At 43.6% G+C, this 23,805-nt stretch overlaps 5 protein-coding genes across 7 annotated transcripts in view; 3 read left to right on the top strand and 2 right to left on the bottom strand.

Annotated features, from left to right (window-relative positions):
• LOC135432342 (uncharacterized) overlaps positions 1-14,616 on the bottom strand; it is a 42,743-nt gene extending 28,127 nt beyond the window's left edge. Inside the window, exons 1-2 of the mRNA XM_064688001.1 lie at positions 14,483-14,616; positions 13,297-13,481 (exon numbers count right to left, since the gene is read on the bottom strand). Of these exons, the coding sequence (XP_064544071.1) occupies positions 13,297-13,407 (111 nt within the window). The 5' untranslated portion in view covers positions 13,408-13,481; positions 14,483-14,616. The remainder of the gene's footprint in view (positions 1-13,296; positions 13,482-14,482) is intronic.
• On the top strand, positions 45-1,484 carry GstE11 (Glutathione S transferase E11). The gene is made up of 3 exons (XM_064686572.1): positions 45-121; positions 241-339; positions 852-1,484. The coding sequence occupies exons 1-3, from the start codon at positions 108-110 to the stop codon at positions 1,423-1,425; spliced, it is 687 nt and encodes a 228-aa protein (XP_064542642.1). The 5' UTR covers positions 45-107; the 3' UTR covers positions 1,426-1,484.
• On the top strand, positions 14,480-21,683 carry Hen1 (Hen1 methyltransferase). Of its 2 annotated transcripts, XM_064687999.1 has the most exons (4): positions 14,480-14,776; positions 14,859-14,922; positions 20,671-20,840; positions 20,902-21,683. In XM_064687999.1, the coding sequence occupies exons 1-4, from the start codon at positions 14,610-14,612 to the stop codon at positions 21,641-21,643; spliced, it is 1,143 nt and encodes a 380-aa protein (XP_064544069.1). In that variant the 5' UTR covers positions 14,480-14,609; the 3' UTR covers positions 21,644-21,683. The 2 variants fall into 2 exon arrangements, with proteins under 2 accessions (XP_064544069.1, XP_064544070.1); XM_064688000.1 differs by lacking the exons at positions 14,480-14,776; positions 14,859-14,922 and adding an exon at positions 19,370-19,505.
• Positions 15,616-19,215, bottom strand: bsd (back seat driver). Its single transcript, XM_064687992.1, has 4 exons — positions 18,780-19,215; positions 18,522-18,677; positions 16,376-18,468; positions 15,616-16,309 (listed from the first exon to the last, which is right to left on the bottom strand). Exons 1-4 carry the CDS (start codon positions 19,213-19,215, stop codon positions 15,731-15,733), a joined length of 3,264 nt encoding a protein of 1,087 aa, XP_064544062.1. The 3' UTR covers positions 15,616-15,730.
• A 556-nt stretch (positions 21,684-22,239) lies between the features above and the next one.
• On the top strand, positions 22,240-23,738 carry LOC135432345 (dynein axonemal light chain 4). Of its 2 annotated transcripts, XM_064688004.1 has the most exons (4): positions 22,240-22,344; positions 22,405-22,549; positions 22,618-22,701; positions 23,367-23,738. In XM_064688004.1, the coding sequence occupies exons 2-4, from the start codon at positions 22,475-22,477 to the stop codon at positions 23,529-23,531; spliced, it is 324 nt and encodes a 107-aa protein (XP_064544074.1). In that variant the 5' UTR covers positions 22,240-22,344; positions 22,405-22,474; the 3' UTR covers positions 23,532-23,738. The 2 variants fall into 2 exon arrangements, with proteins under 2 accessions (XP_064544074.1, XP_064544073.1); XM_064688003.1 differs by having other exon boundaries at positions 22,245-22,549.
• Positions 23,739-23,805: the final 67 nt, after the last annotated feature.

The raw sequence follows: 23,805 nt of genomic DNA, 5'->3' as shown, positions 1-23,805 counted from the left end.
TCTCACTTTATCTGTCAATGTGATCGCCGCTTTCACGTTTTAGTTGCTCTTCGCACTTCACTTTGAACAGTTTGCGTTTTTCTTGTTCGTCCGACAATTAATAAAAAATGAGCAGCGCTGCGTAAGTTCAATTTTGTTTATTACTGTTTTTTGTTTGTTTGTTTTTGGCGCATGCGAAGAGGCAATCAACATTAACTATTATTTAACTTGTTTATCTGTGGCTACTACTCTCTCCCATAGAACAACCAAGAAACCAGTTCTGTATTATGCGCCACGCAGCCCGCCCTGCCGCGCGGTGCTGCTCACAGCCGCTGCTTTGGGACTCGAACTGGATCTGCGGTGAGTTTAATAACAAAAAAAAAAAGCAAAAAGCTTATCGACTTTCACATGCCCTGCGCGCTTATCGATTCTCTTTTTTTCGAGTGTAATGCGACTTAGCGTAGCAGTCACTGTTAACTAAATGTTAAATACTTAACATAGCAGATTTGAAAGTTCATTTGTTAAATTCTTGTAAATTTGTTTGCATACTGCACACATTCAGAGCCAAAAGCTTCACAATTACATTCTTGAATTAAATGCACAATATACTATATTCAATAAAAGACTCTGAAGCTGCATATTAAGTCACTGTTAAGTGAAGCTTATGTAAATGCAGATGTGTTAAGTGAATGTTAATTGCTTATGAAAATTGGCAACATTTTTAAATATATCAAGCAACATACCTATTGATATACACATCTCAGTTGAGGCAGCTAAAATACTCTCTACTAGCTGAAAAGCCAACGAAACCAGTTGCATTTGCATTTCATTCAACTGCCCCCTCCTCCACTCTCCCCCCTCATCTATTGCAGCACTGTTAATGTGAAGGCTGGCGAGCATATGACACCGGAGTTTCTGCTGCTCAACCCGCAGCACACGATTCCCGTGCTGGATGACAATGGGACCGTGGTGAGCGACTCGCACGTTATCTGCAGCTATCTGGCGGATAAATATGCCGGGCCGGACGTGGCACTGTATCCGAAGGATGCGGCACAGCGTCGTTTGATAGATGCACGCCTCTACTACGACTGCGGACATCTGTTTCCCCGGGTGCGCTTCATTGTGGAGCCCGTGATCTATTTTGGTGTCACGCAGATACCCGAGGATCGCATTAGCTACATGCAAAAGGCCTACGATGGCCTGGAGCAGTGTCTGGCACAGGGAACCTATTTGGCCGGCGACAAACTGACAATTGCGGATTTGTGCAGCGTGGCAACGGTGTCCACGGCGGCAGCATTTGCGGCTATCGATGCCGAAAAGTATCCAAAGCTAACACAATGGCTAAGCCGAATGCAGGCGCTGCCCTATTATAAGGCTAACAATCAGGAGGGTCTGGAGCTGCTGGTAAACCTGGTCAAGGGTCTGCTGGCCGAGCGGCAGAACTGAATGGCCGGACATCAATCAACATGGACTATAATACAATAGGCACTTTTTTCTATATACAATGGCGTTGCTTGAGTCTCATTTGTTGGGTGGCGGGCAGCTATTTGGCCAGAACAGGCGCAGCGGAAATATGATAGGAGAAGGGGAACAGTTATGCGCAGCTGTTGGACAACTAATGGCAAAACTTTTATTTTTATGGGCTTCGGGCTAACAACTTGCCGCATAGACTGTTGGCCAAAAGACTATAAGCCAAACTTTTAAGACGGATTTCGTTGCTGTTGTTGTTGTTGTTGTTGTTGCTGCTGCTTGTTAGTCATTGATTACGAGCTGTAAGTGATCGCATTTATAGCTGTTAAGCTTGTTAACAATACCCTGCGGCCACTTGAGCTTTGTTGTCACGCGCAGGCGATGCTTCACTGTGATTGATTTCGACCAGCGAGCGACTACAAAGCGTTGAGCGACAGCAGCAATAATAATAATAACAACAACTGAACTGACTTTGATGAGGCCATAAACTGATAATTATTTGCAAAGTCTGAGGCAAAGAAAATAAATCTTGAAGCAGGCGAAAAGACGTGCTGCAGCCAGTTATCTTAGTTACCCTTTGAGCAGGAAGTTATAACGCGCCGCCTGAAAGTATGCACTACAATTTATTGCGAGCTGCTTTGAGCTCTGGTTGATATATTAAGACGATGCAACTTTTTGATGTATGATAAAAATATAAGTTAATAATTAAAAGCTTTCATATGTGCCAGCAAATATAAGCTACTAAGTAAAAGATTTGATATGTGCCAGCAAATCCAAAGAAACACCTTGGATTTGACAGAGACAGCACTAAAATTAATTGAGAGTTGCTTTAAGGCTTTTAATACTGCCTTTTAAGACAAGATCAGATTTACGCACACCTTTTATAGTTAATATTTATAATAAATATATAAACTATTACTTAGAAGATGGGACATGCAAATCAAGTTTAATTTGCCCCAACCTCAGCCATTTGATTAAATCACAGGCATTATTATTCACAGGCTTCAAGGCAGCGATAATTTAAAGCTCCGCTCGAAAGTATGCAATAATATTTTAAGCAGTTCGCTTTTGTCTGCAGGCAGAAACTATTTAAGCTTGTACTTGAACAATTAAGCTTATATTTAGAAAGAGAAAGAAATTAAATGTATTTAGGGGGACTAATGAGCTATACACCAGCTAACTAAGTTCATTCTGCAGCTACGACTAAACGCCAATTAATCAAAAACCAAGCAGAGGCCAAGTAAGATATGTAGGAATAAATAGCGCCGCCTGAAAGCAGGCAACAAAATTTATGCAGAATGCCCTTCAACTTCAGCCTCAGGTGCAAAAGCCTTAGAATAAGAAACAGACATATAGAAAAAGTACAAGAAATATAATTAAACGCACAACTATGTGATAAAGCTATTAAATAGCTACTCTAGTTCATTAAGCAACTTGCCACAGTCGCACTCAAGGATCTTGGCAGTTGACATTTCAACTGAATTGCAGGCGAGTCACATTCTAACTGAAGCCACAAATTTTTGCACTTTGCTATTTAATTGTTCGGTCACGTGAAGCGGCACTCGACAAGGACAACAACAACAACTGCAGTAAGAGCTAAAACAAATATGGCGCCCTTGCCAACGCAACATATGCCAACTGAAAGCAACAACTTGAGCGACACACCCGCACCCACACACCCACACACGCATACACACCTAAACACACACACACGCACACTTTAACCATATTAGTTTAGTGCGCATTTTAGTGTGCCTGAGTGCAGCAGCTATTTTGTGCACGCACACACACACACACACGCGCATGCAACTGTTGTCATTTTATGCTGCACATGCAACATCCAATTAACTTGCCACACGACCAAAAAATAAAACAATATGAAATCACAGCGCAAACACTTTTTGGCTTTTGGCGCATAGAGTAAATTTGTTGGCCAGTGTCGGGCCGCACTAAAGTTTGGGTCAACTTTCTGTTTCGATTTTTTCGGCAGTAAAAACTCACACAAAATGCTATTAACTAAACTGGACTGAACTGGACTGGTCGGAAGGAAGGTGGACGAACTCGTCCTTTCGTGCGGCATTAAAATTTAATACGCTGCACAAGGAGAGAAAACATAAGCACAAAAAGTTGCGGCCAGAGGGTTAAGGCTAAACGAATCCGAGTTACCCTACGGCTTCATTTGCTAAAGAGATTGTTAACAAAAGTTCGGATACTGCAAATAAGTTGGCCAAACGCTTGTAATTGTAATTAACTTTGTGTAGCGTTCAGCTAGCCTGCAACTCTCAGCCAAGATATCGCCAAACTGTCTGCCTAGCGATAGAAAGAGGAAAAATGAATTGCAGGAATATTATATCGTACTCGTGGACCCCAAATAAACTCTAAGCCCAGTTTGCTTATCTAGAGCAACAGAAAAGACTGCGAAATAGATGTGTATTTGGAATATGGAGCGTATACTTAATATCAGAAATCATGGTAAAAAATAATTGTGGAGTGAATACCTAATAAACAAAATGAGAATAAAAAGCAAGAATTGTGTTCCCAAAACTCTTAAGCTTTGAATTAAAAAATGATAGAATAAACAAGTATGGAGCGTATACTTAATATTAAAGATCGGAGAAGAAACAAGAACTTTGCTCTTAAATTTTTTTAACCATTAAATAAAATTAATAATTCAAAAATCATAGGAAAAAAAAACATGTAAGAAGCATGCTTAGAAAAAAAAGAGAATAAATTAAAAGAACTTTGTTCTCCATTTTCTCAAACTTCAAACAAAATAAATAAGTCAAGAATCATAGAAAAAAGTATCGATACTTAATATCAAACATCATAGAGAAAAATATGAATTTTGTTATCATATTTCGTAAGCCTTGAATAAAATTCTTATTTTACGCCAAATACGCTCAAATACAGAACTGAATCTTTCAATATTTGAGTACGTCTTACGCTTATTTCAGGTATTAATATTATTTTAAAAAATATTACATACTTGTCTGAAGCCCAAAGCTTACTTTTGATATATTAAATTTGAAATCAAAAATTATTTCTACTTTAATTCAAGAATATTTAAAAGCAAAAACTAATTTTCAACTTTTGAATTAAACACTTTAAATTCTGACTAGAATTTAGAAAAACCTTTTTTATCTATTCGTGCTATTTAAAGGCCCCAGCTAATCTTTAATAACTTAGAGTATCACAAAAAAAAAATGGGTAAATAAAAAAACATAAAAGTAAAAACTGAAAGAAAAACAACATTGGCTGCCCGTTAAGTAAAGTCAACATTGTAACTGAAACCGAAAGCGAATTGGACATGGACACAGCCAATGCTAGGGCAAGGGGGCAAGGGGGCTAGGGGGCAAGGGGCAAGCGGATGGAGCGGAAGTTAGAGTCCTTTATGAGCTGGTTGCTGTTGCTAGTCATGATTAATGATGCCGTTGTGGGCTCGCATTTCCGGTTCGTTTAAAGTTGAAATGTCGTTGGCCATCTGCCGTTGCCAACAAGTTGTTGTTGTTGTTCTCGTTGTTGTTGCTGGGCTTTTACTCGTTTGCCTGTGGGTTGCGGTTTGTTGAACATTGAAATTAACTTTGGCCACACAATATTTCAATTTTAATGTGTGTTTAGTCGACAATTGCATTAATATGCATTGAGCTAAAAACCTGTGCATAACATTTTGTGCATTCAATGAACACAATTCATCGCCCGAAGGCCGCCCCCAAAAAACTCATGCTAATGCTATAAATCCATAATAATAAAATGCCAGACAATGGCAAATGGAAATTTCAATGGCATAACGAGTTTTGTGTTCTATATCACATTTCCAATTGGATTTGGATTCGATGCGCTTCGTTAAAATCTGATTCGAATGTCGAGCAATTATTTTGGGCCAAGTTTGTTGGTGGAAGTTGGCCAGTGGGTCGCAATGTGAAGGGGGCGGGGAGTAGGTGGGCAACTAGTACATGATTCTGCTCTTAAACTGCTGCCAGCCAAATTGAATGAATCGACTAGAGATGAGCGCGTGTCGGTTGCTTTCGATAACAAGCACGACTATTTCGATAACATTTTTAAACATTTTTCTTGCTTTCGATAACAAGCACGACTTTTTCGATAACATTTTTAAACATTTTACTTGCTTTCGATAACATTTTGTCTCCTAATGTCTTAAACTTTGCTTTACCTTGATTTTCAATCAATATTTCGTGCTCGCTCGTGTCTTTATAAAAAGAAAAAGCACGACACGGGTCCAACTCTGGCGCAGCACAAGCTCGTCAGTGGAGCTCATGCGCTGTAAAGCATAGTTCTTTTGGTATTTTTTTGGGGCATGGGCTCGAATGCCTGGTACTTGTATATTGAATTTTGGGCATTGGGCATGGAATTGACACCTAGATGAAGTGTGCTTGGCTCTCGGCCAACTCATTTGCAATGCCTCGGCCCAGTTCGTTAAATAATGCAGGATTTATCCATTCAGTTCAATCGATTGCATCTTAATGCCAGTTGATGACACTTAATGCAGCCTGCAACAGGCGCATTTTGCTAATCAGAGCACAATGCAATTGGTTCATAGTAAACAGATGGACAGACGGAGGGACAGACGGGCGGACGTGCTGGAAAATACTCGGCGATTATGCGATTCACACTGGCAGCCAGCCGGACAACAGGCAGTCGCACGGACGGACAGACGGACGCTGGGCCGGACGGAGAATGTCAACATTCATCTGGCCGCTGTCTGATAAGCGCAAAGTTTTCGCATTGTGCGCAGGCAAATGCAATTCAAATGAGGTCAATTCCATAGGCAGCCTGGCAGCCTGTCAGCCAGCATGCAGCCAGCTCCTGTTGACCTGCAAGCACACACAGACACACACACACACACTCACGAAAGCAGCGTTCGTTTGTCCGCACTTTGCATCGCATTCGATGCATGCTGATTACGTGCCATCAGAAGCAGCAAAAACAACTGCAACAGCAACAACAACAACAGCAGCAAGAAGAACAACATCAACAACATTTGCATAATTGCCATGGCTGGCACAAAACTCGATCTGCAAATTGCTGCAAAAAAAGGCGAATAATTTTTGTGCGCCATTATGTGATTGAATTGCCAACCAAGGCCCAATCCCAGCCCAATCCCAGCCCAATCCCCAATCCAAGCCCCAGCAACAGCCCTGCCGCTGCACACATTTAATCAATATTCAAATGCAGCACTCAGTTCATATTTTAATTTATTTGCGAACATTTATATTAAATCTGATTTAATCCATTAACAGAAGGCCGCTGCATGGCCAGAGATAACAAATTAGAGGCAGTTCATTTGAAATAACAAATCAGGCAGAAAAAGAAAGTCCTTGCTAACAATTAAATACCCTTCCAGTTTCTATAGCAGCTATATGGATTTGATTGGGATGTGGATCAAATTTGAGGAGCTCGTGGAGAATTGGATAAGAAGCTGGGCAAAGATGTCTAGAAAGAACAAATTTGAAAGCCTAACAGAGGGTAATAGAATGTCGTAGAAGAATGTGTAATGCATTGAGAAAGACCTTTCTATATATATATAACATATATATAACATATTCTCTGTCTATCTCTCTCTGTCTCTCTATCTGTCTCTCTGTCTGTTTCTCTGTCTGTCTCTCTGTCTGTCTCTCTCTCTGTCTCTCTGTCTATCTCTATGTCTGCCTCTCTGTCTATCTCTCTGTCTGCCTCTCTGTCTGTCTCTCTGTCTATCTCTCTGCCTGTCTCACCTTAGCACACCTGACTTTGTTTTGCCTTTCAATCAGATTCCATCACTTTTTTGAATAGCCATCAAAAGTACAAAAGCTGCAGTTATTTTAATTAGTATTAAGACTCACAAAATACACAAAAGCCAAATGTGAGCTCATTTGAATATAAATTAGGTTAGATTTTCCTACCGATAACTAAGCTATTCAAATAATAATGCATAAATTTATACGAGCTCTCTATGGCATTCAACTGAATATGAATATTCATATTCATATTCACAAGCATATTCATATTCAGATATCTGCATCTGCCCATTGGCATGTGAACAATATTTGTCAATTCACATTATTTTCATAGCTGGGCATGTTTTGTTTGTTTGACGCAAATAATTGCGGAAATTGCGCAAAATGTTCAATAAAATCGGCAATAAATGGCCATATTTTGTCGCACGCACACACACACACACACGCACACACACACACACAGACGCACGACAAAGTTTTCCAATTAAAGCGAGCAACAAATGAATTATTTCAGTCCTAACCCGGATGCTTGGGCCCTGCCTTGACTCGGCTCCTGAGCTCATTCAGCCATGTGCCCAGCGTCTGCTCGCTGATTACAAGCCCCAAAGGCATTCGGCTCGGCTCGGCACGACGTTGGGCCCAGTCTAGGCTCAACAAACAACATTCCACGTAAAAGCAAACCCATTCCCCACCCCCTCGGGCGCAGAGCGGCGTCGCTTTCACGCATTCGGCTCAATGCGCCTCGTCTGGCAGCCAAGCTGTCAGTTTAAGCAATTAACTTTGAAGCCACCGAGGCGCCACCGAGGCTGGCTACGCATTGATTAGCAGTTTATGTGGCTGGCTAAAACAACTAGGCAAACACGTTGATTGCTTCATTTCGGCCTGGTTAATGCTGCATTCCAGTCGCCAGTTCCCACTTTGCCACTTTGCCAGTTGCAGCAATGCACTTTCCCAGCCAACCTCTAAGCGCCCCAAAATAGGCTATAAATCTGGCACAAACATAACCAGGCACGTAGTGTGCGTAGGTGTGTGTGTGAGTGTGTGTGTGTGTGCTTCTTGTTGGCCAACATTCTGAGTAGCGACATGGCTGCACTCTATTCCTGCTCTTGCCCATCTGCCTGTCTGTCTGTCTGTCTCTCTGTCTGTCTGTCTGTCTGTCTGTCTCCTCTCTTATCTGTCTGTCCATGCACCCATTCGTGTCTCTTCTATTCTGTTGTCTGCCTTGTTTTTGATTGTCTGACACGACGGACAGCTGCATATGTTGCTGCTGTTGATGTTGCTGTTGTTGTTGCAGTTGTTTCTGCTCTGATTGTTACTGTTGTTGTTGTTGCTGCTGATATTGTTGCTGCTGTCGCAATTGTTGTTGCTTCTGTTGCTGTTGTTGCTGTTGCTGCTGTTGATGTTGTTGTTGTTGTTGTTGCTGTTTTTACTGTTGTTGTTTCTGTTGTTGCTGCTGCTTCTGCTATTGTAGCTGCAATTGTTGTTGCTGTTGTTGCTGCTGTTGTTTCTGCTGCTGCTGTTGTTTCTGGTGTTGCAGTCATTGTTGCACTTGTTATTCCTATTGTTATTGTTGCTGTTGCTGCTGCTGTTGTTGCTCCTGTTGTTGTTGCTGTTGTTGCTTTTGTTGTTGATGTTGCTGTTGTTGCTGTTGTAGCTGCCATTGTTATGGCATTTGCCCCTGCTGTTGTTGCAGTTGTTGTTGCTGTTGCTGCTGCTATCTATTGAAGCTGTGGCTCTTGCTGTTGCTGCTGTTGTTGCAGATAATCCATCGACTGTTATTGTTGCTGCATCTGCTGTTGTGGCCTCTCTTGCTGTTGTTGCTGCTGCTGGTATAGCAACTGTTGTTGTTGTTGCTGTTGTTACCGCTGCTTCTGGCTTGAAGCACACACACGCAAAAAACACCTCTAATTGGGCGACTTATGCTCTGTCGCTGTGTCCCACATGACGTATACGTGTTTTGCATCGGTGCCCGCCGACGCCCACAGGTGCGTTGTCTACGATTTTTCGGGGCAACTTTTGTAATTGGTTTTGCACAGACATGTGGCACATCAGACCGAAAAGGGACGCCCAACAACAACAGCAACTGTTTTAATTAAGTGCGTCTCGATGTGAGCCGAAATTTTATTCAAAGCTGGATTCTTTAGAAATGTTATGAGCTGCACAGCTAAAACAACAACAACGACAATGTCTAGCAGGTGTGTTGCCACGCCCACGCAGCTAATCCTTGTGCGTGTCCTGTGAGCGTGCTTAATAAGTTAGCGTCAGCTCAGAGATGTTGACGTCAAAATGATTTAATTATCTTTTGATTTCATTTTGAAAAGTTTTTAATGCAAATCAGCAGCAACAGCAACAGCAACAACAACAACAACAGGAGCATTAACAAGAGCTTCATATGGCTCTGCCTGGACGTAATCCTCACCAGCTTTTAGTTCAGCTTAGCTATGGCCGGGTGAGAGCTTTGCGGCCAAGCTGAATAGGCCAAGGCAGGACAAGGTGCTTAGAGCAGGCGTTTCTTCATTTTAATTCAGCTGGGTGTCGGTGCATGTGTGTGTGTGTGTGTGTGTGTGTGTGGACAAGGACATGTAAGCCCATGCCCCAGCATGGGGCAGGTTGAGTCTATTGTTGTGTATGTGTGTGAGAGTGCGTGTGTGTGTGTGCGTGTCTGTAAAGTTATTAAAAGCATTCAAAACATTTCGGCAGCTGGCGCCGGGGCGTTAGCCAGGGAAGGGGGCGTGTCATTTACATAACTATGGCTAAACAAACACGAAATGCCGCCTGCCCTGACACGAATACCCAAACCCCCCCCCCCCCCCGGCACACCCTCCTCCACTCAACCCATAGAACAGAGGTGTTTTGGGACTGCCCGAAAATGTTCTACAAAATAACACAACCGCAACAAATTACCAATAAACAGCTGAAACAACAAATGTGCGAGTTGTTGTCGTTGTTGAGCGGAAACAGCAAACAAAAGTTATTGGAGCAAATCGTATAGCTCATTGTTGTAGATGACACGGCACAATAAGTTGATATAAATGATTATTTTATGCTCGAATATGGACTGTAAGCTGCAGCTTAAGCTTGTCACAAGCAGAAACCAGGCAAATACCCAAAGCTGAGCTTGTTCCTCATTAAATTGTCAAAATACAAGAAACAAATGATCAACTTTGCCCAAACCCTCCATTGAGTATTTAAATAATCCCATTGAAACAAATAAGAGCCGAAATAAAAACTCAGTTTCATTTAGTTGGCAAAATCGGCGAATTATGTCCAATTCATACATTTGCTGCCCTTTTCAAGTATTTTTATGCACACGTTGAAGCGCAAATGTTGAAAAATAATGGCAAATGAGAAGAAATTTAATGCGAAAATAAAATTGCGAGCTTGTATTCTTTGCGCACAGATTAAAACTGGCTGCGGTGACCTTTTGTTGGGGCGCAACTGTTGCCATTTCAAGGTAGTCACATAAAATTGCATATTTATGGCAGCATCAACGCGCGGGCCGCATTATTGGTGTCAGTTGCTGTTGCCCTTGGGTTGGTGGCTTGCCACCTCACCCCACCTCCGTCTGCTTGCCCCCGCTGTCAGCTTGAGGGGCGCAGCTTTCATTTGATTTCCATGTGCGGTCGCGCCGCACACGAAGTGTAGGCAAACAACGTGAATGTTTATGTACTCTACACGTTCCCACAGTTCAGCCGAGCTCCTGCAATTGCGAAGCTATCAAAACATGTGCTACACGCCGCATCGTCTCCAGTGTGGCAGGGGCAACAGCATGTTGCCACAGCAATGTGTCTGTGGGGGCAGCTAACGTTGGCCAACTTGTTGCCGAGTTCAGTTGCTGCTGCTGCTGCTGCTGCTGCACTCTTGTGGCAACGTTTGCCATTGCTTTATGGCCTTTACCCCCCCCCCCCCCCCCCCCCGACTTACCGCAGCTGCAAGCACACACAGAAACTCTCCGCCTAACCAATTGTATGTGGCATGTGGTGCGTATGAGCGGGGCCAACATGAATGTTATTTCATTTACTCAAATGTTGTTCTACCCATTTCACAAATTCTAATGGGGTATATTGGTTGTGTACAAGACAACAACTGGAATATAGACTGGAATATGGACGCACTCCAGCAGGCGGAGCTACATATGCAGCTGTTTTGGAGCTTAGGTCAAGAGGCTAACAAAATGACCTCCAACAAAGATCGAGACATGCCTACTAACCCATAAATCACGGAAAAATCTATATTTAAAAGTACAGTTTGAAAGGCGCTGTCTTGTGATTACCGTTTGAGAGTCACTAGCCTAATCAGTGCTTAACATTTTAGATTCCTTCTCTCGCTGCTTCGAAAATGGAGAAATAAACACATTTTTCGAGCTATAGCCTTGGACTTTGGAATTAGCACACATTTTAATGCAATATTTATGCACTGAAAATTTCATAAAGCTCGCAAGTTAAACACCAAAGTTAATCAAGAATGCATTTTCCATGGTGAAGTTCTAAGGGAAGAAGAAGCACAACCCGCGTAAACAACAAAGCAAGCGGCTTGCGTGCTTATGTGTGTGTCTGTGTGCGTGTGTGTGTGTGTGTTCTCTTGAGTACATAGTATTTATGTAAAGAAGCGAGAGTTTGTAGATTTTGTAGCATCAACTTGAATTCAGGGTATTTTCTAGTCGAGCTTTCCCCACCAGAGCACTCTTAGTTATTTTTTTTAATAGTGTTTTGCGGCTGACGGCTTTTGTGAGAGCTGATGAATTGGTTTTGCGGTCTTCCAGTCAAATGCACTTGGCTCGAGTTTGGTTTTTATTTGAAAACCACTTTTTTTAATATTATTTTGTTTTTATATTTATTTGATTTGAAGCATTTGAACAAAGGCCGCTTAAAAGCAAAGCCCCAACACACACACATATACACACACACACACACACATATACACACAAATTCATTAGGTTGCCCAGTTTACCAAACTAATTTCGTTCCATGTTTCAAATTCAAATGTCTTTTGTGTGGTTTTTCGGGTGCCCTTTTAAACGGCAAACACACCACCCGCAACCCGCAACCCGCTGACCGAACAGCTACCAAGCACCGCAGCACACAGCTGATGTAAAAATTAGAGCGCACAAATGTGTCCCAAGTGCGTGTGCCCTCCAGCTGGATGAGCGCGATGCGGCAGCGTGCTGCTCCTGATGATGATGATGATGATGACTGGTCCTTGTTTCTGCTGGGCATACTACTACGCAAAAAAAAAACAACCCGGCACATTTGTAATTTGTTGAAGTCTTCGTTTTGGGTGGCGCCTGCATGAAGCACGTCGCACATCGCACTTGCCCATCGGCTTGTAAGCGATGCCAGTGTTGTGTGCTGCCCCGTCGCCTGCATAATTTATGCGAAATCAGCGACGAAGACAACGCAGTCCACCACACCAGCAGCCCACCACACCGCCAACCCACCAAACCAACGGCACAGCAATGCGCCAACCCACCAACCCACCAACAGCTGCCAGCGGCGTCTGCACGTAAAATGCTTTATCCGCGTTTCATTGTCACGCGACAAAAAAAAAAAAATAACAGAAAAAAAAGAAGCGGCAGGCAACGAAATTTACAAATTTGCTGCGCAGCTAAAAAAAATATTAACGCTTGGATTTCATACCTGCCACAAAGAAGAAGCAAAAAGTGGTGGGACTAGAAAAAGAAGACTAAGCAGCAGCAGCAGCGACAACTGTAGCTCAACACAAGACAGCCAGACAGTCGCCTGGCATGTCTTCCATCTTTGAAAAACTTTGTCTTCAGTCATACGAAGTTGTCCCACTTTGTGCCTCCCCCCACCGCCCCCCTCCCCCTTCCCACGCACACCACTACTTTTGCTGTGTTTGTGGGTCTTAAGGATAATCACCTTGAAAACAGAACAGACTTTAAGCAGATAGCGAGAGTGAGAGAGAGAGAGAGAGAGAGAGAGAGAGAGAGAGAGAGAGAGAGAGTGCGAGGGCAAACGTTGTTTTTATCGCACTTCTTTCTTTTACTTTCGTGCTGCTGCATGCGCCTTTTTGTCCACACTTTGCCGCTGTGTTTATTTTTGCATAATTTTCTTTTATCCCTAGTCCAATGTATTTTTCATATTGTGCTTACCTGGCCTGGTCTGGTCTGCCCAGCACTTACGCATGCTCCTGCAGCTCCTGCTCCTGCTCCTGCTCCTAATCCTGCTCCCGCTCCAGCTGTTGTTTCTTGTTGGTGTCGCATTTTGAAATTGTCGTCTCAACAAATTTGTTTACCTGGGTGCGTGTGCGTGCACATAATGGCACATTGGCAAGTTTCTAAGGATTACACACAGAGAGAGAGAGATAGAGATAGAGTGAGTGAGAGAGAGAGAGCGAGTGTAAGTTTCAGGATTTAGGCGTCGGTGTTTCTATTTGATATCTTGCTCATTATACAAAAGTTGCGTGTATATAGAAAACAACGAAAACATTTCATTCAACTTTTTGGGCCCAAATTCAATGAGGCCAAGTTAGCGCCCCTAAATGCTTTTTCCATAAAAGCAAAAACAACAACAACAACAACAACAGGCCCAAAACAAATGAAACGGGAAACCGTTTGTACCAAATTATATTATTGCCATAAAGAAAACAGAAAACGAAAAGCGAATCTTTTTACAAACTCGTTTCGTTTCGGCTTTTATATTTTCTTTTTTTTTTTTTTTGGTTTTACCCACAGGCCGCTTAAATGTTTACTTTACTTTATTTCTTGTAGTCTGTTTGTTGTTCTTGCTTTGGCAGCGTGCGAGGCAAATGAGTTTGTCTGCCCCAAAGTTAAAAACTAACTTGCTGCCGTCCAGCACGGTCGGTCCTTAATGTGTTACGAAAATATCAAACGTAATGAGGGTCAAGCAATGTTTGGGCTTTGGTTTGCTTTTCTTTATTTTTGTTTTGGGTGGCAGACCAAAAGGGTCTTGCTTGACCAGCTGCGGCTACTTGTTTGCCGAAGGGCACCAAAAAGTGGCCGCAAAACAAAACATAGATTTTATGCACAACACTGCACATTTGAACTTTTCAAGTCAAAGTCTTAACGATTCGCCACAGTCTTAACGACAAGGCGGTTTTCGTGGAAGATGTTTTATATAATATTACTGCTAGACATTTTGCACTTGATGATGAGCTTAAGGAAATTACAAAAAAATGGCGCTCTTGATATCGGAATGATGCGATATGTTCGATAACATAAACGCAAAATGAGTCGAAAACGCGCAAAATGCGCAACGTAACGCATTTAGCGTAAGTTAGCTTAGCACTAAGTTGGCTGCACGCAATTGCGTACTCACCTTAAGTTGTCCGCTTGTGTTCTGCTTTCTTGGAATTTTTCCCATATACTGCTCGCGGTCGCACTGAAGCCGACAAAAACAGATGTAAACAACTCGAGTAAATTCCCAAGACCATTTTGCCTTTATAATGTTTCACTACACACTGCCTTGTGGTGGCTTTAATACACTGACGAAACTCACAGAAACGGGAATTAACTTCGATCCGCCGGTGTACGAGCAGCGATATTGTGCTACAATTCAAATATTAGAAGATACGCGCTGGGTACACGAAATCAAAAAGGTCACTGAATTTGGGTGTGTATTATTGTTCACTTTAGTTGTATTTTTGCTATGTTTTAATTACTTTTAACACGGTTTATCATATTTTTTTCTTTAGCTGTGCTGAGATGCGACTCTTCCAGTTAATGCGACGCATAGAAACTATCGAACACATTCTGCAGGTTCGTAATGCGATTAAGAGCGCCATTTCCCACTAAATTAGTTATTATCTGTAACGTAGTCAATACGGGGAATTTAAACAGTTAGCTTATATGGGTAATTGTTAAAGACATACAGTTTCTATTTATTTTATTTATATACGCAGTTCATATCCTAGCTTAAACTTAATAATTATGTTTTATGCAATAATAACCTTCATCTAGTTAAATACTTTTTTTTTTTTGTTTTTGAGGGGATTATCATTTATGTAATATAATCGAATCGGGTGCGACTTAAAGCGAGACTAACGTAAAAACTTTCAAATAAAATTACAATTAAACAATAATTTGCTATCAAGGCCAATTTATAACCTAACGGTGCACCTGTCTCAGTGCCCACACATTCATCTCTCCTAATATATATATGTATGTGTGTGTATATATATATATGTCTGTATGTACGTGCTGTAACAATTTCTGTCCTTAAAAATGTTGTATAAAATGAAAGAACGTTAGAAATTACAAAACATTCTGTGCTTTTTCACTGTATAAAGTGTGCTGAACAACTTGATGAATAGGCATTGATCCAATGTGGAACGCCTGGAGGCGTAACCAGCCATTCTTCACTTTCTTCTCCCTCTCGCTCTCTCTCTCTTTCTGTCTGTTTCACTTAGGGGATAGTTAACTTCTAAAAAATACTTGAAAACGCAGCATAACTGTTATTTGTATGTACTATTATTTATGTAGTTCCGCCAGCTCCACTAATTTGATGCCATTCAGCAACAGTTGCAAATGTTAATCATTTTTTTTGTTAGGGTATCTAATTGTCGTATCACTTGCGGCAATGCCTGGACGAGTTGACATTGCGCCCCTTGCCGTAGCTGTTCTCATCGTCATATTGCCACACGCTGTACACGTTCTGCATATTTGTGGCATAGTTGTTCTCCACATCCTGCTGCCGCTCGCCACGTATGTGTGGTTCAGTCTTATATAGACAACGACGGGTGCGCCGCTGTTTGGTTGCATCCACCGCCGATCGACTGGACTTTAGCTTGTTGTTGTTGTGATTATGATGATGATGATGTTGCTCCAATTCGCCGGTGGCGGACGCCATTGTCGCGTTCTCCTTGCGAGTGGCGCAGCCACGTTTATTGCTCCCGACTGTGGTTAACGGTGTGACAATCATCCTGCTGTGCTCCTGCTGCTGCTGACTATGGCCATTTGTGTTTCTCAATTTGCCGGCTCGCTTGCGCGTCGCCCCTTTCCCTTTGGCCACCTGTTGTTGTTGTTGTTGTTGATGCGGCTGCTGCACCTGAATCAGTTTACTGCTGTTGCGCGGACGACCACGGCCGCGACGCACTGCCTCCGACTGTGTCGTGCCTTCACTTTCGTCGCTCTGCTGATAATCCATCTAGGTATGATATAAGGAATTAATGATTGAGTTCTCTGTGTGTCGTATATAAAGCCAAGCACTCACCTCTTCGTCTTCACTTGTTGCCTCTGGCTCCGCTTCTTCCATGTCAACTTCTTCTTCCTCCTCCTCCTCTTCCTCCTCCTCCTGCTCCTCTTCTTCCTCCTCCTGCTCCTCTTCATCATCCTCCTCCTCCTCCTCTTCCACCTCATAATCATCATCGTTCTCTTCCACCGTCTCGTATTTATCCGGTTCACTTGCCTCTTCGTTGTTGTGTTCCTGCACGCTCAGGCCCTTGTCCCGTCTGCTCTGCTCCACAGCCAATATCGCATAGGTCGGCCTGCCCTCGTACCGCCTGGGCAGACGTGACTGGAGCGGGCAGATGACCTCCTCACGCTCGAACTCTTTGACGGCACGTTCGCGTGCTATTTGATCGGGATCCTGTGACAGCACCTCCGCCCACGAGAATTTCTTCTTCTTGGCATTCTTTTTGTTGGACTTGGAACGCAGATTTTTGGGCGATACACGATTCGTTAGCGAGTGCTCCTGGAATGGTGTGCTGAGCGTCGCGTTGCGCATCACATTGCATGCAATTTTATTGTTCAGCTCGAATATGTCGCACTTGGCGCTGCCATCGATCTCGTCCTTAATGGAGACACGTGTGCGCAAGATTTCATCGCTGCTCAACTGCATCTGGCTGCAATCGTAGCCGAGCCGGCGATACTCGCGCTTGAAGATGTTGCGATAGCGCTCATAGTTGGGCCGCTCCTGGTAGGCGAGCTGTCCGATCTGCTGCAGAAATTCGCCCAAATATTTAGGAACCTGTTTGCCATAGAACTGTCGCAGCATTTCGCAGACATCGGTCATGAACAGCTCCTTGGCGCGATGCACCTTCTCCTGCTGCTGCTGCTGCGCCACATCCTTCCATGGCAGATAACCCTCCGACCAGTACAGCAAATTGTAGCCCAAGCACTCCAAATCGCTGCGACGCGAATGCGCGCCCAGGTGTGCATCCCGGGAGGTGAACTCCAGTGTGCCATCATGCGCTCGTCGCTGATCCATGATGAACGGCCTGTGCACGCCGCGATCCTGATACTTGGAGGCCAGACCAAAGTCAATCAGGAATATGTGCTCCTCTTCCACCTGCACCAATTGATACTGCGTCGCGGCACGCTTATTTCGTGCACCGCCATTGCGTACGGGCTCTGAGACATCACTTTTCAGCTGCTGCTGCTGCTGCTGCTTTGGCTCCTGGCGGCGGGTGACGGCGCGGGTGGAGGAGCGCGAGACGCGCTTGGGTGCACTGGCACCGCCCGAACGTCTGGCACACGGCGGCACAAACTCATCGGACTCATTGTCCGAACTTTCCGGCGACTGTTCGCTGTTGGCATCCGCCTTCACCGGGTAGCCATCCTCGTTGAAGAGCTCCGAGTAGCTGACGCGCTTGGCCGGTCGCAGATAATGTGATTTGACCATCTCCTCGTACATGGAGCTGGAGTTGCGCCTATCGTTGCGGCGACACGAACGCATCGGATTCGAGCCGCTAAACTCGACGGCAGCGTTGCGAGCGCGTCGCTTATTTTTGTTCACTGGCGTCTGGTACAGGTCCAGGCTGTTGCTATTGTTGCTATTTGTTGTGGCACCATCATCGAAATCCTCATCCTCGTCCTCGACATCGTGGTCCTCTTTGATGGGCGCAATGCGCTTTAGCACAAACTTGTCGTTCTTCACAAAGTAGTCATCGTCGTTAGTCTCCTGCTCGGAACTGTTGCCGCTATCCGTCGTCTGCTGCTTCTCCTCGTAGTGCTCATCGTAGCTCTTGCCGCCCTGCACAGCCTGCCGCTTGAGGTACTTGCACTTGGATATCATCAGGTTCTGCGCCTTGATATCGTTGTGGCAGTAGCCCTTGTCATGCAGATGCTCCAGCACATTGATTACGTTTATGGCCAGCACCAGCAGAGATTTTTGTGCCACGCGCGTGTTCTTGATCAGCGAATGCAGATCCCGATCAAAGCGCGGCAGCACCAGAAACCGATAGCGACCATCCCCGAAGTAGTGTGTGCCCGAGGCTATGTAGCTCGGAATGCCCGTGGGCGGTCCATGGCTAATTGTTGGTGGCAGCTTCTCAATGCTGCACGCCTCGTTGCCATTCGTAATCTCTGCAAGAAATAGTTGGGATTAGGTGAATGTACATGTGCTTTGGACTACTTACGCGGTGTCTGATTGGTATTGATGAGACAATGTATTTCCACGAAGAGCGGCCCATTCGAGTGTGGCTCTATTTTGACCACATATTTGGCGCTCTCCGAGCTAACCGGGCAAACAGTGTCATCCGAGGCAAGAAATATCTCGCCAAAGTTGCCCTTGCCTGCAGGCAATTGTATTAGATTAAGAATTATATATATATATATATATATATATATATATATATATATATATATATATATATATATGGATAGTTGGTGCCTACCTATGGGTCGTCCTAGTCGCCAGGCCTTGGAGAGCACATCCCTAAGTATGGTGCCATTGACTACAGACGGGCGCAGTGTGTAAACCGGGCGCGGTGATTCGGTTGCATTGGAATTATTGTGATCGCTGAAGCCGCCGCTGGCAAATGTGGCCAGGGACAGCAATGATGCACGCGAATTGACTGGACACTGGCCACGTGGTGCTGCTGGTGGCGGCGCCTGCGGCTGTGGTGTTTGCAACAGAGCTACGTTTGCCGAGCCGGATGAGGAGGAGTCCTCGTCATCGTTTTCGTGCCAATCAAAATTGTTATTGTCAGCGCTCAGGCGCTGGCACTTCTCCACCCGGGAGGCTTTAACAGCGGGACGCTTGCGTTTCCGTGGTTGTGTTTTATTGGTTTCCGTTTGTTGCTGGCGTTCCGAAGCGATGCGTTTGCCCATGTTTAGCAGGCGGCAGTCGATTGGAAAAACGCTCCAACTTTCAATTTCCAATGCCCAATTCCCAGTAGATCGGATCGGATCGGATCGGGTCGGGTCGGGTCGGTTAGTTGACAGTTGTCAGTCTCAAGTTAACGCAGAGCGCATAAAGGAACGTTGAATTTGAAATTGTGAATTGTTGTGTTTGTTTTTGTCTGTATTCTCTTTTGTATGTTTATACCACGCTTTCTTTACTGTTGACATTCGTGGTGGCTGTGGCAAGAAGAAGAGTGGCGCTGATGAGTTGATTTTCAGTTATGATTTATTTTAACTGCTTACGCTTAACAAATGCCAAATAAATCAAAAACAAAACACACGCGCACCCATACACACTCACACACACACATGCACAGTAAAATCCTATTGTAACTGCTGCTGATTAATTTTGCATGTTTTTTTTTCGTTTACATTTTTTGTTTTGCCACCACTAATTCAGGTTTCACGCTCTATTGTTTTGAATCTCGTTGTTGCGCCGGCACAATGTGAATGGAACGCTGTCGGCTAAAGCGGAATGGCAAAATTATGGGCACGGGGCACATGCATACATACATAGATGCGTGCACACGCACGCACACCAACAGCGCTTGCTTTGGTATTGGTCACAATTATGCACACACAACAAAACAAATAATTTAACAAATCTCTGATAATTCCCCGACAATTAATCACTATTGCTAAAACTGCAAAATATAATATACACACACACATCTATACACATATATTCATGCGAATTTTACACTCAGCGCTCGGTGAAGAACACAAGAAATCTTGTCTGACACGAACGGACAGCCAAAGAGGGCAGAGACGGTGGCTTCCTGCATGGAAGAATATTGATTTAGCTGGACCGCCGGCACAGGCCACAGTTGCCTTGCAGCATTTTATTTAATTATTTTAGTGCTGCGCGCACTCGTATTTAGTTTAGACACACAGTTTATATGCCGTTTGGCTATTCGTTTGATTAATTTCAATTGCCACTTTTCAGTATGTATTTCTTTCACGTATTACAAGTTTTCTTCTTCTTGTTTTCACGTTGTCTTTTCCCTCAAATGCAATACAAGAAAAATTTCACTCAGCATGCTTTGCAGGCGTGCACTTATTGCTTACACAGTTGCATTTGTGTGTTTTAGTTACACATTTTCACTATATTTTGCAATTGAATCTATTTATTTCGCTACTCAATTGATTTTCACAACAAATTACATATTCTTCGTGCACTGCTGCCCGTGCTCGGAACACTCACACACACACGCAGTCAATGTGACAAGCCAATGTTTCGTTGCCATGTTGTTGCGCCATTTTGTTTCGTTTCTGGGTTTGTACAGCGTTGCCAGACTGTTCAAATTGCACTTTGTGTTGTGAAACGAGTTGGAATTAAGACCGGCTGTTAAAATTTGAAATTTGTATCGCTCTTAATTACAGGTGGACATCGACGACAATCTTTTAAAGGGGCATTTAAATCGTACCAACCCACTTGTTTGCGACTTTCTCAGACAACGCCTCGGTCCACTGCGTGTTGAGGTGCTGCATGGCAGCGTCGCGGACTCAGCTGAAGAATTAAGGGACACAGACGCGGTCATAGCATTGGAACTGTAAGTTATCTGGATTGCATAATAATATACATTGTAATATTATTATTATATTTTCTTGCAGCATCGAGCATGTTCATGACGATGTGCTGGCTAAGATTCCTGCAAATGTTTTTGGATTTATGCAGCCAAAAATTGTAATTTTTAGCACACCCAATTCGGACTTTAACATAATATTCACACGCTTCAATCCGCTGCTGCCGAATGGCTTTCGCCACCACGATCACAAGTTTGAATGGACACGCGAGCAGTTCAAATCCTGGTGCCTGGCCATCACCGAAAAGTATCCCAATTACATGTTCTCCTTGCTGGGCGTCGGCGAGCCGCCGCCCGGCGACGAATCCGTGGGCTATGTCTCCCAAATGGCCCTGTTTGTGCGAAAGGATATGCTGGGCATGCCACTGCCGGAGCCACTTAAAGTCCAGCCTCTGCCAGACATCGGAGCCAGCTATAAGCGTCTGCATCTCGTTGATTTTCCCTTCAATAAGGACAATCGCACGCAGGAGGAGAAAATATGGGCGGAGATCGAATTGCAACTGCATCGCTGCACAAAGGACGAGGATAATTATGATAACGAGAAATGCATGTACAAAATGTCCATTTTGGAGCTGCTTGACAGGCTCGCCTATTTGGGCGCTACGCGCCAAATATTGGATCAACTATTGGAGCAGCATAAAAAGCCAATCGAAAATGGTTTTGTGCTCATCGAGGAGGAGCCCGATTGCAACTACAACGAGGAACTGTTTGAGGAGTACGAACAAACGGCGCCAGTCTCCAGCGCAGATGAGGAAAACTGGGATAACTAAATGTATAAGAATAATAATAATAATAATAATATGAATAGTACACACATGCCATATATTAACTGCTGCAGCAGCACATAAATCAGACAAGTCGAGCTGGGGTTGGGTTTGTTTGTCAACTTTTCAATTTTCCCTAACACATCCGCCCTGGCTGGACTGACCCAGCAACCACCCAGGCGAGCATCCAACAAACTGTTAAAGCGCTTGATGCTTGGCTTGGATTTCCTTCCTTTTTTTGGGGGGTGGCCGCCAAGATGACGAGACGCCGGCATCCGTCTAGCGGGGCACCCGCACGGAAATTGCAATTGTTTGCAAAAAGAGGGTGGCAATCAGTTGAGCTGCGGACTTGGCGCAAACGCAGCACAACAAAACACAAACACACACACACACAGGGCACATTAATACCCTGCCGTGACGCTGCTTTTGCGGTTGCCTGGCCCGAGCAAAGTTAATGGAGTCGGCGTCAGAGTCAGTTGCAAGTGAATCGCGCTCCTGACAGGCAACACAAATTGCCGCAGCCCGCTCCAAATCCCCCAACCCCCCCGCACGTGTGCCTGGCGTGACAACAACAACAATATTCAGTTTCATTCTCATGCCAGCCTGGTCTAATACCTAACTTGAATTCTATGTCACATGTAAATCGGAATTTAACTCAATTTTTCTAACATTACCAGTTACTAGCTCGCGTGTATATGTGTTTGCATGTGTGTGTGTGCGGTTCATCGCGTGTCACCTTTATATAGCTCTCTCCTCATCATATATAGGTAACGGAAACGTTGCACGTTCAATTCTTGCGCTAAACATAGCTTGGTAAGTTGGTAAGACTTGCTACAAATGCCCGACATGGCCGATGAAGAGGGTGCCAAGGAGGGCGACAAGAAAATCGTGCACACCTATCCGCTGGTCAAGGTTGGTGCCAAGCATTGCAGCATTAAGTAAACGCCGTATACTCTATATTCGCACATTTCTTAAAACAGCACTCGGACATGAAGGAGGAAATGCGCCAAGAGGTCATCGACTTGAGCGTCAGTGTGTGCGAGAAATACTCTTCAAATTATGAGGTAAGTGCAAAACTAACTAACCAAGTGGAAAACAGTTTGGCTCAGAGTGCCGAAGTTTTGATGCCCTGCCACAGGCGTACATATGATATATGTTATAGTTATTCGATTTAAAAAAGAAATTCTATGCATAAAAACAGCTCAATAGAGCTCACAATTGAGCTGTATATCGTCTTAAATATATATAATCGTATATTATATTTAAAAAAAACAAGAGCTCAATTTTGGCCTTAACCAATTATTGCCTATGGGAACTATATTATATAGCTGTCCGATATTGATAAGCTTTTGCTTATAAGTAAGGCTCACAGTAAAGCTTCTAATTGTAGAATTTGGTTAGCAAAAGGATAGTTCCTTTAAGAGAGATATATGAAAATAGTAAGCCGATCCTAACTCTGCTATAAAATGTACTCAGACCAAGCTTCAGCAAGACTGCGAGACTTATTTGAACATAAACAAACAGTTAGAGCTCTATCGATTCAACTATTGATGTTGATCAAGAATATATATCTCTATGTTCTTCTAATTTGGTGACCTACTTTTTCTTATAAACAAGATTTTTAGAACTTTTGCTTTAAATTAAATACAAGAGATCATATTTCGATTATGCTCGAGAATCAAACCCGAAAATCTTCCTATAAATATCGAACTCTAAATATTTCCCGCAGCTAGCTGCCAAAACGATTAAGGATACGATGGACAAGAAATTTGGCATCTATTGGCATGTGGTTGTCGGCGAGGGATTTGGCTTTGAGGTATCCTATGAGACTGAGAATATACTCTATCTATTCTTTGCCGGCAATTTGGCCGTTGTGCTGTGGAAATGCTCCTGAAGCGAGGCCAACGAACAAACAGCTAACAGACGTACCTAGAAACCGAAACGAAACTAAAAGAAAATATAAAAATTTTTGTATTACCTATACAACATATATATATATATATATGTATATATATAGCATGTAGTTAATGTTGTGTATTAAGTTGCGCCATGTAAAAAGAGAAACAAAAAAAAAAAACAACTGAAATGTAAAAGTGGAAAAGTTGTGTGTTCTTTGCCATGGCAACTGCTGTTTAGTCCACACAAAAAGAAAGGAAACGGAAACTTGG

This window comes from Drosophila montana, unplaced genomic scaffold (genome assembly GCF_035044405.1).
Source record: "Drosophila montana isolate Dmon_TW-CO22-7 unplaced genomic scaffold, ASM3504440v1 contig_3200_1, whole genome shotgun sequence".
NCBI lineage: Eukaryota > Metazoa > Arthropoda > Insecta > Diptera > Drosophilidae > Drosophila > Drosophila montana.
Note: the sequence above shows the minus strand (reverse complement) of the source record. Positions and strands in the feature narration are given on the sequence as shown.

Bases quoted from the DNA above. Each gene is read 5' to 3' on its own strand.
- Hen1 (XM_064687999.1), top strand. From the start codon at position 14,610: ATGTTTCACTACACACTGCCTTGTGGTGGCTTTAATACACTGACGAAA. The intron at 14,923-20,670 runs GTTCGTAATGCG...TCTTAATTACAG, and splicing joins CTATCGAACACATTCTGCAG to GTGGACATCGACGACAATCT. The intron at 20,841-20,901 runs GTAAGTTATCTG...ATTTTCTTGCAG, and splicing joins GCGGTCATAGCATTGGAACT to CATCGAGCATGTTCATGACG.
- bsd (XM_064687992.1), bottom strand. From the start codon at position 19,215: ATGGGCAAACGCATCGCTTCGGAACGCCAGCAACAAACGGAAACCAAT. The intron at 18,678-18,779 runs GTAGGCACCAAC...AATTGCCTGCAG, and splicing joins GCGACTAGGACGACCCATAG to GCAAGGGCAACTTTGGCGAG. The intron at 18,469-18,521 runs GTAAGTAGTCCA...TATTTCTTGCAG, and splicing joins CAATACCAATCAGACACCGC to AGATTACGAATGGCAACGAG.
- LOC135432345 (XM_064688004.1), top strand. From the start codon at position 22,475: ATGCCCGACATGGCCGATGAAGAGGGTGCCAAGGAGGGCGACAAGAAA. The intron at 22,550-22,617 runs GTTGGTGCCAAG...TTCTTAAAACAG, and splicing joins ACACCTATCCGCTGGTCAAG to CACTCGGACATGAAGGAGGA. The intron at 22,702-23,366 runs GTAAGTGCAAAA...TATTTCCCGCAG, and splicing joins AATACTCTTCAAATTATGAG to CTAGCTGCCAAAACGATTAA.
- GstE11 (XM_064686572.1), top strand. The intron at 340-851 runs GTGAGTTTAATA...CATCTATTGCAG, and splicing joins GGACTCGAACTGGATCTGCG to CACTGTTAATGTGAAGGCTG.